This window comes from Lonchura striata, chromosome 23, assembly GCF_046129695.1.
Source record: "Lonchura striata isolate bLonStr1 chromosome 23, bLonStr1.mat, whole genome shotgun sequence".
NCBI classification, from domain to species: domain Eukaryota; kingdom Metazoa; phylum Chordata; class Aves; order Passeriformes; family Estrildidae; genus Lonchura; species Lonchura striata.
Window position 1 is genome coordinate 10050207 of NC_134625.1, and position 16937 is coordinate 10067143.

Consider the following 16937-nt stretch of genomic DNA (forward strand, 5'->3'; position numbering starts at 1 on the left):
GTCTTGGAGGCGTTCAAACAGCGCCAGGAAAGTCACTGAGCAGCCACTTCCACTTCTCTTCGCTGTCCACCCACTCACCCCCAGCCAAAGCCTCAGCCTGGGCTGGGCTTTTCCAACAGAGCTTGAAAGGAACAATTCTGGGGCTTTTCTGAGCAGAGCTGGGGGTGCCGAGAAAGGCACGTACGAGTGAGTGATGTCTCTGCCTTTGCTGCTTTGCTGTGAAATGAGATGTGAAAGGCACAGAGGCACAGGTGAGTGTTGGCACCCAGAGTGACCTGGCACAGGAGGGTGACCTGGCACAGGGGTTTTCCTGAGCACAGCACCGTGCCCTGTCCTGCCAGCAGCTGGATCCAGCCAGGTTCTGCCAGCCCTGGAGCCCCAGGAGGGGGTTCTGGCTTTCCTTTGGGCTCAGCCTCCTGCCTCAGCCTGCAATTCCCCCTTCTCCCATTTCTGGGGCCGAGTGAGACCCTCTGGGCTATCCTGTGCCCTGCAAACAGCCTCCCACAGGGGTGACACTGGAAATCCAGTGTCACTCAGGGGCTGCCACTGTCCCCAGGGTAGTCCCCAGGTACATCTGTGTTCCCATGGCTGTAGGTCTGCCCACGGGGGTGCCCTGCCTGTCTGCTGGTGCTGGGACCCGAATCACCACCTAGCCCACTGTGTGTGAGTGCTCTGCTTTGCCTCAGAGCTGGCTTGAGGGCTTTCCTGGGGCCCTCGTGTGATGGAGAGTGATTTTCCTCAGAAAGAGGAATTTCCCACTGGGGAATTAGTGGAAAGAACACAGCCAAAAAGAGCAAGAGAAACCAGAAGTGGTGTGGACAGACTCAGGGGGCATCGTGGTGGGCACAGACATGCAGGCTCCTCATTGAAGAACCACCTTAAAGGCCTGAAGTGGGAGATTTCTCCTGTTTTCCCTGACTTATGCTTCCTGATGAAGGCCAAGAGCTGCCACAAACTCGCAGCCTGGCCGGAGCACCAGCAGCACATCCCCTCCCTGCCCTGGCTTTATCCCCATCCAGGGCAGAGCAGCTGATGTCCTGCCACTCTGCTCTTGGCCCCTGAGTGACACCTGGCAGCCACGGAGCTGAGGAGTCCCGAGATGAAGCTCAGCCAGTCCCACACAAAGCCACAGATTGTGTTTTGTGTAAGGCGACGACAATTAAAAGCAGGAAAAGGCAGGAAAGTGGGAGTTCTGTGGAAAAGCCGCCGCGGGGCTGGCCCTGCGGCTTCAGAGAAGTGGGAGAAGTTCTTGGCAGCTTAGAGGAAAGCGAAAGAGGCTGAGGAGGAACGAGAGTTCTGCAGAATGCTTGGATGGCGAGGGGGACCCGGGGTGGAGCCCGAGCTCTGCAGGGAGGGCACGGCCAGGTGCCACAGGAGAGGGGACACAGAGGATGTGGCTGACCCTGAAATGCCTCCCGTGGACACACGGCAGAGGAGCCCAGCCCAGGAGCACCCGGGTCCGTGCATTTCCCTCCCTGCTGTCCCTCAGGAATTGTTCCCAGGGCCAGGCAGGCGGTGCTGCACCGAGCAGGGCAGGGATGGGCCCGGGGGCTGGTTCTGCACAGCCCTGCCGCAGGGATCCTCATCCCCACTGCCGCCAGCCTGGAGGCTGGAGCAGCTCTCCTGGCCTGTGGAGCCGGCTCTGGCTGTGTGTTTTAGCTCCTCTTTAATGGCTGGGAGGGCAGGAGGCTGCAGGGAGGGCTCCCAGCAGCGTTGCTAGCAGGAAAGGTGAGGATTTCACCTGGGAGCTGTGTGCATGCTGACATTTACCATCAGGCTGCTGGCGCCAAGCCACACACCCCGTTCCCTGGAACTTGCCCTCTGTAGGTGGCTTTGTAGCAAGCAGTGAACGATTCCTGGAGCTGTTTTCTGAGAACCCCTTTCTGGGGTGGACACAGCAGCTTAAGAGGGCAGGGCTGGCTCAGGGCTGCCTGAGGGAGCAGCTCAGCGCTTGGCCACCCCTGGCACTGAGCAGGCACAGCCTGCAGAGGCACAAAAAACAATGGAACAAAACCCCAAAAGCCACTCCTGCCTGTGAAAACTACAGAGGATGAGGAGTGAGGGCTGGCTCAGAACCCTCTGGGAGCTGAGAGCAGGATCAGAGGGATCCAGCCCAAACTTTCCAGCCTCAGAAGGAAGGGGCTTTGCAGCAGGGCTCCTCCGAGCCTGGATGTCCCCGCTTGTCTCCTGCCCTTCTGATGAGCAGGGTGGGGTGGGGAGCTGGATGAACGAGGGACTTACACTAAGAATAATGCAACGAGAAACCTGTGGCACCGAGGGTCATGGGTCTGGAAAGAAAGCACAGGATGAAGCCAGATTTCTCCTTTAATCCGGGAATTTCCACCTGTTTCACCTGAGTTCTTGGTCAAGCAGAGCATCCCCCAGGCTGTGCCTGCAGGGAAATCATCAAAGGAATTAAAGGAATTAAAAGGCCTCTAGAGAAACCAGAGGGAAACGGCATTTCATTTCCTTTGGAACAGGGAATTCTTGACTTCTGGGTGCCAGCAGCGAGCTTCTCCTGGCTGGGCACGGCTGTGCCTCCCCTCCCCTGCGCTGGGCTGGGCAGGAGAGCTGCGGGGGCACAGAGGGCAGGAAGGGGGGCTCGGGTGGGCAGGCAGCCAGGAGAGCAGCGGGAGCCGCGGGATGCTGTCGTTCCTGGGCCGGGGCTCCCCACCGGTCCTGCCCCGCACCCCCGCCGGCCCTGCCCCGCATCCCGGCCGGCCCTGCCCCGCATCCCGGCCGGTCCTGCCCCGCATCCCCACCGGTCCTGCCCCGCATCCCCACCGGCCCTGCCCCGCATCCCAGCCGGCCCTGCCCCGCATCCCAGCCGGCCCTGCCCCGCATCCCGGCCGGCCCTGCCCCGCATCCCCACCGGTCCTGCCCCGCATCCCGGCCGGTCCTGCCCCGCATCCCCACCGGTCCTGTCCCGCATCCCCACCGGTCCTGCCCCGCATCCCAGCCGGCCCTGCCCCGCATCCCCACCGGTCCTGTCCCGCATCCCGGCCGGCCCTGCCCCGCATCCCCACCGGTCCTGCCCCGCATCCCCACCGGTCCTGCCCCGCATCCCCACCGGCCCTGTCCCGCATCCCCACCGGCCCTGCCCCGCATCCCCACCGGTCCTGTCCCGCATCCCGGCTGGTCCTGCCCCGCATCCCCACCGGTCCTGCCCCACATCCCCACCGGTCCTGCCCCGCATCCCGGCCGGCCCTGCCCCGCATCCCCACCGGCCCTGCCCCGCATCCCGGCCGGCCGCAGCGCGCAGGTGTCGGAGCTGCGCCCGCAGCGTTGGGAAACCGGCGGCGCCGGGGCCGGGCAGGTCGGACAGGTTTGCTGCCGGCGCTGGCACTGACGTACGAGTGCCAAACAGCTCCAGCCCCGGCCCCGCAGCCGGCCCCGCTCGGCACCGCGCTGCTGCCATGGCCGTGCCGCAGCTCTGAGCCCAGCCCAGCCGCGACCCCGGCCCATGGACGGCAAAACCTCCCCGGTAAGTGCGGGCGGCTCCCCTCGGGCTTTGGTGGAGGCACCGGGCTCTCCCTCCTGCTCTCCGGGGTGTCCCTTCAGAGCACAGGAGCCGGAGGAGCTGCCTGAGGAGCTGCCGCCTCTGGCACCCCTTGGCACCGGAGGGAGGGCAGCCAGCAGCATCCCTGGTGCCTGCCCTGTGCCGGCAGCGTTGTCGAGGCTCCCGGGTGCTTTGCCACGCTGGAGCTGTGACCTGAGGGGACAACTTGATGCTGCCAGAGGGATCTGGTGCCGCTTGGTACGCTCCTGAGCCCTCCGGCACTTTCCGGCAGCGCTGCGCCGGTGGGCACAGCCCTGCTGCTCCCCTCGCCTGCTCTCCGGGCATTTTCCCTGTGCCTTTTTGGGCTGGGCTGACTGGGATCTGCTCAGCCCTGGATGTGGGGCTTTGCTGAGCATCCTGTCATGAGGAAAACATCCATCCCGGCCGGGCACCGGGCGAGGCAGGAGTAATTACGGTGCTGAGCAGCGCCGGCTGTGCCAGCGACATCCGGAACAAAGGCGGCGGTGATGGCGTGGATGGGGCTCCAGGGGAGGCAGAGCCAGCTCTGATACCATCCTCTTCCTGCCCCTTTGGGGGTGCCAGCCACGAGCAGGGCACAGTGGGCTCGTGCTGGTGTTGGCTGGCTCTGAGGGTCCCAGCTCTGGGTGGCTCCAAAGCAGGGTGGCATCACCGCATCGTGGTGACAGTGGGGCAGGAACTGGGATGGCCACATGCAGAGGCAGTTGCCCAATACTGGACAACCCCACTGGGCCACCTTGGCTTTGTCACTGGGGTTAAATGGGCCATCAGGAGTGCCAGGAGCCACCCTTGGCTCTGCAATGGCAGCAGCGTCGCTTTGTCTTTCCAGGTCTCTGTTTGCCCCTCTGTGGGGTGAGGCGAGCGGTGCTTCCTCAGCCCCTGGAACATTTCGGGTCTGTGCCCAAAGGGTGCCCACACTGGCACAGGATGAGCCGTCCCTGGCCACACTGGGCTGGCTCAGTCGACAGTCCCCTGCTCTTGCAAAGGGACACTGGGCTGGCTTTGGGGTTCCACTTTGCTGTGTGGATCGGGGGCTTGGCAGTGTCCTCTCGTCCTGCTCTGGCGCTGGGCTTTGTCCCCTCCCAGGTAGGCCCCACTCAGCCGTTGTCACCCAGAGGGACATGGGGCTCTCTCAGGCTGGGGACATCTGTCCCTGGCAAGGACAATGCCTCCGTTGTGTGCTGGCTGAGCTGCTCTGGGCAGACAATTGCTGCTTCACAGCCAGGTGAAGGAGTTCCCCGACTGGACACAGTGCAGCAAGCAGCTGGAGCTGTGCTGAGGGTGGGAAGAAGGATCTGAGGCAGCTCCTCCCCGCTTCTTTAAGCCCTCTCTCCCCTCTCCCCTCTTGATGCTCTGGATTTCTGGGAGCTCTGTGTCCCTCTGCTCCTCCAAGACGTGGCTGGGCCCCGGCTCTGGTTGCAACACCCAGGTGTTCCCCGGCTTCCGCTTTCCCTCCCACTCCGAAACTGCGGCTGCCTGCTGGCTGAGCCTCCAGCCCAGTCTGGATCACCTTTCCCCTGGTGATTTTCCTGGCTGCCGTGGGTTTGGGGGCCTTCTCCCCACGTCAGGGCAGGGAGCTGCAGGTCAGTGCACGCAGCAGCTCACGGCGCAAAGGGGACGGGCACCTTGCTGCTGCACCTTGCTGCTTGCCCAGCTCTGCTCCGAGCCTCGCAGCAGGGACAGGGTGTGAGGTGCTGTTCGCACCCCTGGCAGCTTTAGCAGAGGGCTGCTGTTGCAGACAGGCAGCATCCACTGTGCTCAAGGTGAGCAAAGCTGGCCAGGAGTCCCTGAGTGTCCCCAGGGTCCCTCCTGGCTGCCCTGTGTGCCACAGACAGGGGCTGGCTGTGCCCCCTCCCCACGGCTGGCAGGGATCGCTCCTGTGGCTGCTGGAGCATTGCAGAGAGGCCGTGGGGGAAAGGGCTCAAACCACAGCGGCGCGTGTGATCCGGGCTCGGCTCTGCCTCTGACTTTTACTCAAAAGCCAGCGAAGGATGAGTAAAGGTTTTGTGGGCAGGAGGCATCGCTCGCTCACCGGGGTCACGCGCTCTCCCAGCAGAAACATCTCTGCGAAACCACCGCTGTTTTCTCTGCTGCTCCTGCCCTGCACTGCTCACCCATGGTAGCACCTCTGCTACCTTTTCTGGCAGCCCACAGAATTATTTAGACTTAAGACTTTGAAGGAAATAAGCAGCTGAAAGTTCACCTGAGTGTAAGAAAGGGTATGTGCTTCCTGCTGAGGAGCGCTCAGAGCAGCGTGACCCATGGCACATTTCGGTGTTAATTTGGAATATTTGCACACTGGGGTGGGAGTGCTGTGGCATCCAGCACTGCTGGCTCCCTGGGGAAGCTGGGCTGTGTTCTCTGTGTGTGAGGGAGAGGTTTCTCCCTCGGAGGATTGCAGTGCTGCTGGTCTGATAAGCAAAGGGTTACAGCTGCTGCAGGGTGAGATGTGATACATCAGACGTGGAGAGAGCACACAAATGCCAGGGGGAAAGGGGATTTACAGAACCCTCACTTCAGCGCAGGCAGGAGTTATTTTCCCAGGAAGCATTCCTGGCATCCTGGCATCCCCACGCTGCTTTGCTCAGGACCTGCCAGAGCTCTGGGTGCCACCCGCAGCGGGCACTGGGGGTACCCGGGGATGCCCCACGATTCGGGTGTGTGAGAGCTGAAATCCCATCAGTGCTGTGACTGCTCAGGCTCATTCCAGGAGGGCACTGCAGGGCACCCTCCAGCCCTCCCAGCTGAGGGGAGGAAGCTGAGGGGCTCTCCTGGGCTCCCTGGCACCCTTGGGAGAAGGCAAGGCTGCAGCAGTGCCAGGAAATCTGGGAAACCTGGAGGAGATCCCGGCTTGTTCTGCTGTCAGGTGGGGAAGGGCTGAGTGGGGCTGATGCAGAGAAACAGAAAGTGCCTCTCTGGGCTCCTCCCCGTGCGCAGGAGCCCGGGGAGCTCCACACGGGTGGGGAGGTGGCTCCCCATGGCCGGGGGCCACCAGCGGTGCCTGTGCCAGGGGCCCGGGGGCTGGGAGGAGCTTTGTGCCGGGGGTGGCCCCGCACACGGCGCTGCTGGCCAGGGCGGGAGGCCTGGAGCCCAGGGTGCTGTGATCACTGGCTCTGCGGCCAGCCCGAGCAGGGCAGGTGTGTTCCCAGTGTACAGGGCAGGTGTGTTCCCAGTGTACAGGGCAGGTGTGTTCCCAGTACAGGCCAGGTGTGTCCCTGGTGCAGGGCAGGTGTGTTCCCAATGTACAGGGCAGCTCAGGTGTGTTCCCAGTGTGCAGGACAGGTGTGTCCCTGGTGCAGGGCAGGTGTGTCCCCAGTGCAGCTCAGCTGTGTTCCCAGTGCAGGACAGTTCATATGTGTCCCAGTGCAGCTCAGGTCTGTCCCTGGTGTGCAGGGCAGCTCAGGTGTCTCCCCAGTGCAGCTCAGGTGTGCCCTGGTGCAGCTCAGGTGTGCCCCGGTGCAGCTCAGGTGTGCCCCGGTGCAGCTCAAGTGTGCCCCGGTGCAGCTCAGGTGTGCCCCAGTGCAGCTCAGGTGTGCCCTGGTGCAGCTCAGGTGTGTCCCTGGTGTGCAGGGCAGCTCAGGTGTGCCCCGGTACAGCTCAGGTGTGTCCCTGATGTTCAGGGCAGCTCAGGTGTCTCCCCAGTGCAGCTCAGGTGTGCCCTGGTGCAGCTCAAGTGTGCCCCGGTACAGCTCAGGTGTGCCCCAGTGCAGCTCAGGTGTGCCCTGGTGCAGCTCAGGTGTGTCCCTGGTGTTCAGGGCAGCTCAGGTGTGCCCCGGTACAGCTCAGGTGTGCCCTGGTGCAGCTCAGGTGTGCCCCGGTGCAGCTCAGGTGTGCCCTGGTGTGCAGGGCAGCTCAGGTGTGCCCCGGTACAGCTCAGGTGTGCCCCGGTGCAGCTCAGGTGTGCCCGGTGTGCAGCTGGGCTCGCACCCCGTGCAGGACACTGGCCACGCCGGGCCGTGACTCACAGGTAGTGCCCAGGAAGTTCCAGCAGTGCACGGCCAGGGAGGCACAGCCACGTTCACAGAGCTCCAGCAGCCTCACTGCTGCTCCTCGGGGCTCCCGGCAGGAAACACGAGTGGGAGAAAAGGCAGCTGGAAGGGCGAGGGAGGCTCCCCCGGTGTCCCCGTGTCCCCGTCCTGCCCCAGAGCCGTGCTCCAGCCCCAGCGCTCCTCGCTGGCCCAGCAGGGAGAGGGATGGTTCCTGCTGATGGAGAAAGGTGATCTCCAGCAGTGCAGGGCCAAAAAGCAGACACAGGCTCCCAGAGGGATGTGCTGGAGCCCATCTCTGGGTGATAAGTGGTCCCTGCAGGGTGGTGGCTCCACTTCGTGGGCTCCCCTTCAGAAGTTCTCATTGCCCAGAATGGTTTGGATGGAAAGGGACTGAAGGCTCACCCAGCTCCAGCTCCATTCCATGGGCAGGGACACCTCCCACTGGACCAGGTTGCTCCAAGCCCCATCCATCCTACAAAAGGTAGAGGAAGCAGCATTTATTTTGGGATTTGTTCGCAGGCCCTCTCTGGAGAAAAATGAGAGGCTCTGGCTTCTGTCACCAAAGGAAGAGTGTATTTTGAGGAAAGGAAACAGATACATATTCTTTTGTGAATTCATGGATCAGGAGTGACACAACTGCAGAGCAGCATTCCAGGGTGCAGGACGTTTCAGGGCTTGGAAAACACCGATTATTAAGTATTACTAAATGACAGCTGGAAATTGCACTGTATTTTTCAAATGGCTAATTAAGGATGGATGCATAAATTGGGGCACTGGCCCCGTGGAACTGGGCCACGGCTTGACTGTCACGATGCCAAATACCCGGCTGATTGCTCGGCTCACCGTGATGGCTTTGGGAAGTTCAGCTGCCTGAAGGGGAAAACCCGGTGACAATGAGGGTTTTGGCCATCCTGGGTGGGCTGTGGCTCAGGTTCTGGTGCAGACAGAGGCACTGAGGTGTGATTCTCCGTGAGGCTCATGTTTCCGTGAGGAACAGGCTCGTTGTGGTGCCAGATCTCTGTGTTGCTTTCACCTTCACGGCTGGCAGGGTGGCAGCTGGGTGACTCTGGTGGGCAGCAGTCACCGCTGGTGACAGTCCCCTCTGCCCACAGACCACTGCCTCGCCCAGCAGTGTCTCTCCCAGCCTCCTCCATGCCTCCACGGTCGGCAGCATCTTCGGTGCTCGACCTCCGCAGCCTCGAGAGAACGTCCTGGGCATCAGCTTCAAACCCTACAGCCCCGAGTCCGGCCCGGCCCCGAGCCCCTGCTCGGCCTGCGAGAGCACACGTAAGGATGGGCTGGGGCTGAGCCACGGCCCTGCTCCCTCCCGGCGTGGGGAGGGATGGAGGGAGGTCACAGGGAGCCACGGGCTGGAGATTCCCTGGGGCGTGAGGGGTGTGGGGGGCAAGGGAGAGCACAGACCACAGGGCAGGCTGGGGTGTGCACGGCCCTGCTCTCCCACAGCCCAGAGGTGGGTCCCGAGGAGGCAGCTGCCCCCTGAGCCTGCCTGTGCCCTGCTGCCAGGATCCTCCATGTTCAGAGCTCCCTGCATGAGCCAGCGGCGGCTCGCGCTCGTCTTCTGCGTCTCCGTCCTCATCGTGCTGCTCGTCGCCCTCATCCTGCTGTGTGAGTGGGGTCCCAGCCCGGGGGGGCTCCAGGCTCCTGGAGGGGGTCTCAGAGGAGCTGGGAGTCAGCAGAGTCTGGGGATATCCACACTGGGAATTGCCAGAGGAAAAGGCCTGGCCCAGAGACAGGGATGTGTTCTTCCCGTTCCCTGAGTGCTCCTGACGCCTGGTGGAGAAGCTGAGCTGGGGAAAGAGCAAAGGAGATCTGCTGCCTGGGCTGGTGCCAGTGTTTGGGGAACTGGGGCTGCAGTGAGCTTTCCTTCTGCTGGGCTTGCTCTGGTGGGCAGCAGGGCACCCGGCAGCACCCACATTGCCCTCCCCAGGACAAATCATGGTCCGTAGGCAGAACAGGCACCGGGGTGTCCCTTCAGTCCTGCTGGCATCCAGCTGCGCTCTCCAGCCCGTGGGCTTGGAGCACTCACAGGCTGAACGCTTTTCCTGTGGGTGAAGGGAGGGGGGCGTGCAGCAGAGGGGCAGCACAGGGGGTGCTCAGGGTGGCCAGTCTTCCCCCAGCCCTGCGTCCAGCAGCTCCTCACTCTCGCTCAAACACACCTCACGCTCACACCCAGTGATGGGGAACGCTCCTGTGCCTGGCACGCCTCCAGATGCCCACCCAAGCGGGGCACAGCCCTTCACCCGTGGCCAGCCCTGGCCTCAGCGTGGTGTCCTCCCGCTTCCAGTCATGTTCTGGAGGTCGCAGACGGGCATCGTGTACAAGGAGCCAGCCGAGAGCTGCAAGGACAGCGCCGTGCGCTGCGACGGCGTCGTCGACTGCTCCCAGAGGAGCGACGAGCTGGGCTGCGGTGAGGCACGGGAGCTGGGACCGTGGGAACGAGGGGAGCCCTGGGAGCACCCCTGAACCCCCTGCTCCATCCCACAGTGCGCTTCTCATCCGAGGAGTCCTTGCTCCACGTCTACTCCAGCACCGAGAGCCAGTGGCTGCCGGTGTGCAGCAGCGACTGGGACGAGTCCTTCTCCAGGAAAACCTGCCGGCAGCTGGGATTCCAGAAGTAATTCCTGCAGGACGGGGGGTTCTGCTCGGCTGCTGGGGCCCTGCCAAGCCGCTGCTCTGAGGGCAGGGTCTGCTGGGCTGTTTTCCCCCTGGAAGGCGGCGTGTCCAGCGCTGCTCTGGGCACAGAGCAGGGACCAGGTGGTCACGCCCGGCTGGGGGGACCCTCAGCGCCTGTCCTCTCCCCTCCCAGTGCGTCCCAGACCGAGTACATCCCCCTGCACGTCTCTGGCAAGAGCCTCACGGTGACTGGTGAGCGAGAGACCATCCAGCAGAGCCTCAACAGGTACCAGGGTCACCTCTGCCCCCGTGCCTGGTGCCACAGGAACGGGGCTGAGGCTCTGGCTCCTCTCTCCCGCAGCTCCCAGTGTCTCACGGGAAAGTACGTCTCCCTGCGATGCACAAGTAAGGAGCTGGCTAGGACACAGCCGAGGGTGGGTCCCCTTTTCACAGCCTTGGGAGCACTTTCCCCCCTTCTCAGCCCAGGGCTGGGAAAATGGCACGTCTTCCATTTTTTCCGTCTTCCAGCAAATTCTCTGGGTGATAGAAAACCACCAGCAGTGCATTCCCTGCAATAAGCGTGGTTCCTGTGGGTGGTGGGGGTGCTGTGTGTGTCCCCCTCGGTGCTCCCCTTTCCCCGAGCGTTTCTCCCAGCCCTGCTGTCCCCTCCAGCCTGCGGGCAGAGGATTTCCGGCCGGATCATCGGTGGGAAGGAGACCTCTGTGAACAAATGGCCCTGGCAGGTCAGCGTGCAGTACGGGCCCATCCACATCTGCGGCGGCACCATCATCGACGCTCAGTGGGTGCTCACCGCTGCCCACTGCTTCTTCATGTGAGTGCTGCCGCCAGCCCGGGCTCCAGCCCGGCCCCGCAGCCCGGCTCTCACTCCCTGCTGCCCCATCTCGCCCTGCCAGGAACAGCATGAAGATCCTGGACGACTGGAAGGTCTACGGAGGGGTGTCAGACCTGAAGCAGCCCATGGAGGGCATCCCCGTGACCCAGGTCATCATCAACTCCAACTACAGCGACGACCACGACGACTACGACATCGCCCTGATGAGGCTCTCCAGGCCGCTGACGCTCTCAGGTGAGGGCTCCCAGCCTACCTGGGCTTGGCTGGGTGCTGGGTGATGTTTGGGGAGATGCACAAGACAAGAGGTGTGCCCTGGGAGCCATGGGGTGGTGGGGCTCTGCCAGCTGGAGCACCCAGCTCTGCCGTGGCCAGGAAGGGTCTGGCAGCCGCGGGCTCCGCTGTGCCCCCAGCCCCACGCGGGTGGGGTGGGCAGAGAGGGGAGCCTTTCCTGCGCCCCACGCTCCTCCCTGGCTGCGGGGCCGTGCCGGTTCGTGTCCCGGTGACTCACCCCTCGCTGCCATCCCCTCCTCCAGCCCAGGTGCGCCCCGCCTGCCTGCCCATGTACGGCCAGCGCTTCCAGACCGGCCGGTCCTGCTTCATCACCGGCTTCGGGAAGACCAGGGAGAATGAAGGTGAGGGAGGACCGCGGCTCCCCGCGGGCAGCTCCTGCCCCGAGCGCAGCCCTGCTGGGACCCTCGAGGGCTTTCCGCAGGGATAACTCCCGGGATTGCCCTGCCGGCTGCGAGGCTTTGCAGAAAGCCGTGGGAAGCAGCCGCTTCCTCCCTCGCTGGTGAGGGGCCGGGGGCGGTGGGGGGTGACGAGGCCCCCCCTGCCCCACAGCTCTTCCTGCCTTGCAGATAACACGTCCCCGAAGCTGCGGGAGGCCGAGGTGAAGCTGATCGACTACAAGATCTGCAACAGCGACAAGGTGTACGAGGGCTACCTGACCCCCCGCATGATGTGCGCCGGCTACCTGCAGGGAGGGAAGGACGCCTGCCAGGTGAGCTGGGGGCACCCCAGGGCAGAGCTGCCCGTTTTGGGTACCCACGGAGGGGTGTCTCCCATTTTGGGTGCCCACAGAGGGGTGTCTCCACACCAGGGCAGAGCTGCTCCATTTTGGGAACCCACAGAGGAGCATCTCCCATTTTTGGTACCCACAGAGGGGCATCTCCTATTTTGGGTGCCCACAGAGGGACATCTCCACCCCAGGGCAGAGCTGCCCCATTTTGGGTGCCCACAGAGGAGCATCTCCCATTTTTGGTACCCACAGAGGGGCATCTCCTATTTTGGGTACCCACAGAGGAGTGTCTCCACACCAGGGCACAGCTGCCCCATTTTGGGTGCCCATAGAGGGGCATCTCCCATTTTTGGTACCCACAGAGGGGCATCTCCTATTTTGGGTACCCACAGAGGAGTGTCTCCACACCAGGGCAGAGCTGCCCCATTTTGGGTGCCCATAGAGGGGCATCTCCCATTTTGGGTGCCCACAGAGGGACATCTCCACACCAGGGCACAGCTGCCCCATTTTGGGTGCCCATAGAGGGGCATCTCCCATTTTGGGTGCCCACAGAGGGTTTCCTGTGTCCCCTCCTCACTGCTCTGCCCCTCTGAGCCAGGGTGACAGCGGAGGGCCCCTGGTGTGTGAGGACGATGGCCGCTGGTACGTGGCCGGGGTGACGAGCTGGGGGACAGGATGTGGCCAGAAGAACAAGCCCGGAGTGTACACACGTGTGACAAAGCTCCTCGGCTGGATATACAGCAAAATGGAGGTGAGGTGGCAGGGCTGTGCCTGGGCAGGGCGGCCCTGCAGAGGGCTGTACCCCAGCCCAGCCCCTGGCACCTCACCCCGCTCCTCTCTCTGTCCCTGGCAGAGCGAGAACGACTAAGGGCAGGATGGACACTCGCCTGAGCTGTGCCTCTCCGCCTGGCACGGGCCACTGCCCCAAGCCGCTGCCAGGGCACGATGCCACCAGCAAGTCCCCACCTCTTTGGACTGTCCGTGCAGCCAGGGACCCGTGGCTGCCCCCGAACTCTGGAAACAGCACCTGCAAAGTGACCCTGCCCTCGGCTGGTGCCAGGGGTGGCATGGTGGGCACAGCACCAGCCCAGCCCGGGGGGACACAGCCCATGCCAGCGGCTGGCCGTGCTGGCTGGGGGACACCTCCTTGCCCCGTGTCTGTGGCTCTCCTGTAAATAGACCTGTCTGGACAGGGTGTGCGAGTGCTTCCTGGCAGGGCCGTGGCACACTCAGCGGGCGAGGGGCTGCCAGCAGCGCCCGTGGAGTGGGAACTGTCTCTTTTAGGCAGGTCACAGCTGTGCCACCCTAGGGTGCAGGATGTGGCCGCTGTGTCCACACTGCCACACCTCCGGGGCCACGCTGGCGGCTCTGCTGCCAAGGGGAGCCCCGAGCTGCAGATTTTCCTCCCTCTGGGAGGGGCGGGCGCCGCTCGCGTGTTTGCGCAGGGATTTAGGAAGTGCCTTTTGCGAGACGTCCCTGCCTGCGAGAGAAATGCCCGTTGGTTTGTTTTCCCATGCCGTGGCTCCGGTCTGAGCCGCCGCTCCCTCCCAGGGCTGCTCCGGGAGGGTTTGGCGGCGGCGTGGGGTGGTCTGTGCCCCGGGGGTGGCTGTGGCAGCTGTGACAGCACCAGCGGCAGCCAAAGGCCACGCTGGAGCGTGGCTCAGAGCAATCAGCCTCGCGGGCAGTGCCCAGCGTGAGCCAGCCCTGCATCTCCCTGCTGGCAGCTCTGCGGTGCCCGGGTGCTGCCTCCTGCCCGCAGGGATGGCACAGCCAGCCTGTCCTCCCTGCCCAGCAGGGACATTTCCCTCGAGGGAACAAGTGCCTTCATCTCCTGCTTGATGCTGGGGCACACCAGGAGATCCCCAGAGTGAGCAGAGCCTCCCTGATCCCCTCCCCAGCCCTGTGGTAGGCTGCAGGGGGGTTCTGTGGAGCCTGGCCACCCTGCACTCTTCTAATAAATGTTTTGGTAGTGTCCCACGTGGAGGTGGCTCTTTGGGATGGGCTGGAAAGGAAGCAGCAGCGTGCCAAGGTGCCAAGGATCCCTGGGGAGCAGCGCGTGGGGCTTGTGATGGAGTGGCCCTTCCTGCCCATCGCCCTTTGGGTGCTGCTCGTGGCTGGGGGAAAAGGGACGTTTTGAGTTGCTCAGGTCCTGGGAACATCCCCTGGGTTCCCAGCACTGACCACTTCCTCTGGGAAAGGCTATGGGCAGCTGTGGTTTGCGCTGGGATTTTGGGACAGCAGGTCTGGGCCGGTCTGGGTGTGCAGGGAGCACCTGCCTGTCCCTGGGGCCGGGGCTGCCACCCGCCCACCGCTGGGAGTTCCTGGCCTTGCTTCCCTCTGCGGGTCTGGGCAGTGCTGGGTGAGCTGAACTCAGACAAAGGGAGGGAGTCGGTGCCTTTTGGGAAGCGCCAAGTCAGCCCCCAATACAAATTGAATTGATTTCTTCTAAACCTGCCATCCAGCAGTGTGTCCCCCCAGGCCCACAGGCAGGTATGCTGTGTTTTCCCAAGGGATGAAGTTTTCTAAGCAGATTAGGAGCGATTATTTTCCCGTGAAGCCTGGCCACGGCTGTCGTGCTGTTCCCAAAGGCTGTGTAGATGAAGCAGACGCCTTAGGCACCGCTTTGCTTCCACTCCTGGGGGGAGCAGAGTTGTGGTGGGTGCCAGCCCAGCCCCAAGGAGCTCCTGGGACAGCCCAAGCCATCACCTGTGGCTCTTGTAAAGCCCTTTGCTTGTTCAGTGTCCTGCTCCAGAGCACCTTCCGAGCCAAGGGGTGCCCAGCATCGCCCCACATCTGCCTGGGCTGCTCCCAAGTTCCTCTGAGCTCTGGAGATCATAGGCCAGCATCCCAAAGGGACACAAATTACCAAAATACAGCCTGGCGGGCAGCACGTGAATTACCGCCCATTAGCCGCGGTTTTCCCGATCTCTCCTTTTATAGCTCTTTGTTCTGTCCAAACACATTTGTTTATGGGGTTTCAGCGATGATGTTTCTCTGCAAAAATGCTTTTCCTCTAGCTGGGGATTGGCTCCCTTCCCTGGTCAGGAACATCCTCACTTGGCACCAAGGGGCTTCAGCAGTGCAGGAGCTTCAGAGCAGCCAGTGCTGGGTCCCCGCTCCTGCAGGGATTCGGGACACGAGGAGCCACCGGGCCTGCTGGAAATGCTGTTATTGGGGTAAACACAGCCTATGGCTGCACACAGCTTTGTCACTGCTCCGCTCTCCCGCGTCCCCGACGGGACCAAGGGCGGCGTTGCCACTGAACAGGAAATTTCCAAGCTTGGCGTTATGGGAGAGATCTTAAAACTGGAGGGGAAAGTTCTGGAGAGCAAGGGGCTCTGTCCCTGCCCCAGGCTCTGCTGGAGCTAGTGGCAGTGTTCCTGTTCTCTCAGACAGCCGAGGAGACCAGCCCAGCCCTCTTGTTAACATAAATCAGCATCTCCTGCCTGGCCTCTGCATCACTTTTGGCCCAGTTTCTCCAGGAGGGAAGCTGGAGCTCGGCACAGCCTCTCCAGCAGCCCAGCTCTGGGGAGCAGATGTTTACCATGAGCGACTGCTGGAGCTGCTTTTCCTCTTCCCTTCCCACTTTCACATTGGGATCTCTAGTTTTCCTGAGTTTGTACAGGAAAATAAAATTGCTGATGATTTTTTTTTTTATTATTATTCTACTCACTCTGGGCAGCTCCTTGGGAATTTGTAAATAAAGATCCAAGGGAGGGAGCGCAGATCCAGCTGTGTCCTGGCTGCTGCTGCATGGGGCGTCTGTGCTTAGGGCTCTGCAGAGCTCCAGCGTGCTCGTTGCAGCCCCCAGGGCATGGTCACACCTGCATCTTTCACTGTGTGCTGTGGACAACGACAGCTGAGAAGCAGATAAGGTCAGAGAAGCCCAAAACTTGATTACAATAGCTTGATCCCTGCCTCACTCTTGGCAGGGAAACCAAAAGCCTTATCCTGTTATCCTTATGCATTAGAGGCACTTGATGTTTTCCAGCTCCTCTGTGTCTGTATCTCTTGACCCTTTGAATAATTGCCTTGAAATGCCAGTGCTGGTTTATTTTCTTTTTATGTTTTACTGGAAGCGGGGAGATGGCTGTGGAACGGCGCCGTCACTGCCTGATTTCTATCTCAGCTGCGTTGGAGTTAGCAGGGGATGAGCCAGCTCAGGGCTGACAGCATTGCTGAGGTGCTTTTCCAAGAAGAAATGGCTCTCCAGGGCAGCAGCCAGGCAGACAGAGATGTGCCAGCCTGGCCTGGGACAGGGCGGTGCCCACGGCTCTCAGCTGCTGCCTGGCAGTGCCACCAGCACGCTGTTCCCATCTGACAGCCTGCACCGAGCAAGGAGCTCCCTGCCCACCTCGCTCCTCCCAACACGCCTGGCTTGCGATGGGAAGAACTGGGGCTTGCCACAAAGCTCTGTGACAGGGCTTCCAGAGCTTCTCACAGGGCTTTTTGTCCAGCCCTTCTGTCACACCACGTTTGCCCTGGCTGTCTGAAGCCTGCCCTGCTTCCTGGCCTGCCTTGGGCCACTCCAGGTCTGGTTTTGTGCAGCTGCCAGATGCTGCTGGGCTCAGGGCAGGCAATGCAGGTATCAGGTCCTGGCTGTGCCTGAAACTGAGCCAGGCCAGGCTGGAGGTGGCCCTGCTGCCCACCCTGACCCGGGTGGACCCTGAGATTGGCTGAGTGTCGTGACTGAAGCCCTGTGAGCTGGGCCACCTGGCCTGGCAGCCTGGCGGCCCCTTCCCCAGCTCTCAGGAGGCAGCAGGACAGCAGGGCCTCTGTGCTGTGATGAAATTCATCTGTGTGTGTTTTCTGGGCTCCCAGTCTGCTCCTGGCTCCCCCCACACCCGGAGCACAGCTCAGGGCAGAGTCCAGGCCTGCTGTGCTGTGGAAAGGATGTTTCATAGC

The 16937-nt window shown here is 62.5% G+C and overlaps 1 protein-coding gene across 1 annotated transcript; it reads left to right on the forward strand.

Annotated features, from left to right (window-relative positions):
• The first annotated feature begins 3463 nt into the window (after positions 1 to 3463).
• TMPRSS13 (transmembrane serine protease 13) lies at positions 3464 to 12900 on the forward strand. The gene is made up of 12 exons (XM_077788082.1): positions 3464 to 3484; positions 8640 to 8814; positions 9052 to 9153; positions 9833 to 9955; positions 10033 to 10162; positions 10355 to 10447; positions 10523 to 10566; positions 10834 to 10993; positions 11076 to 11248; positions 11548 to 11646; positions 11872 to 12014; positions 12631 to 12900. Exons 1-12 carry the CDS (start codon positions 3464 to 3466, stop codon positions 12898 to 12900), a joined length of 1533 nt encoding a protein of 510 aa, XP_077644208.1.
• Positions 12901 to 16937: the final 4037 nt, after the last annotated feature.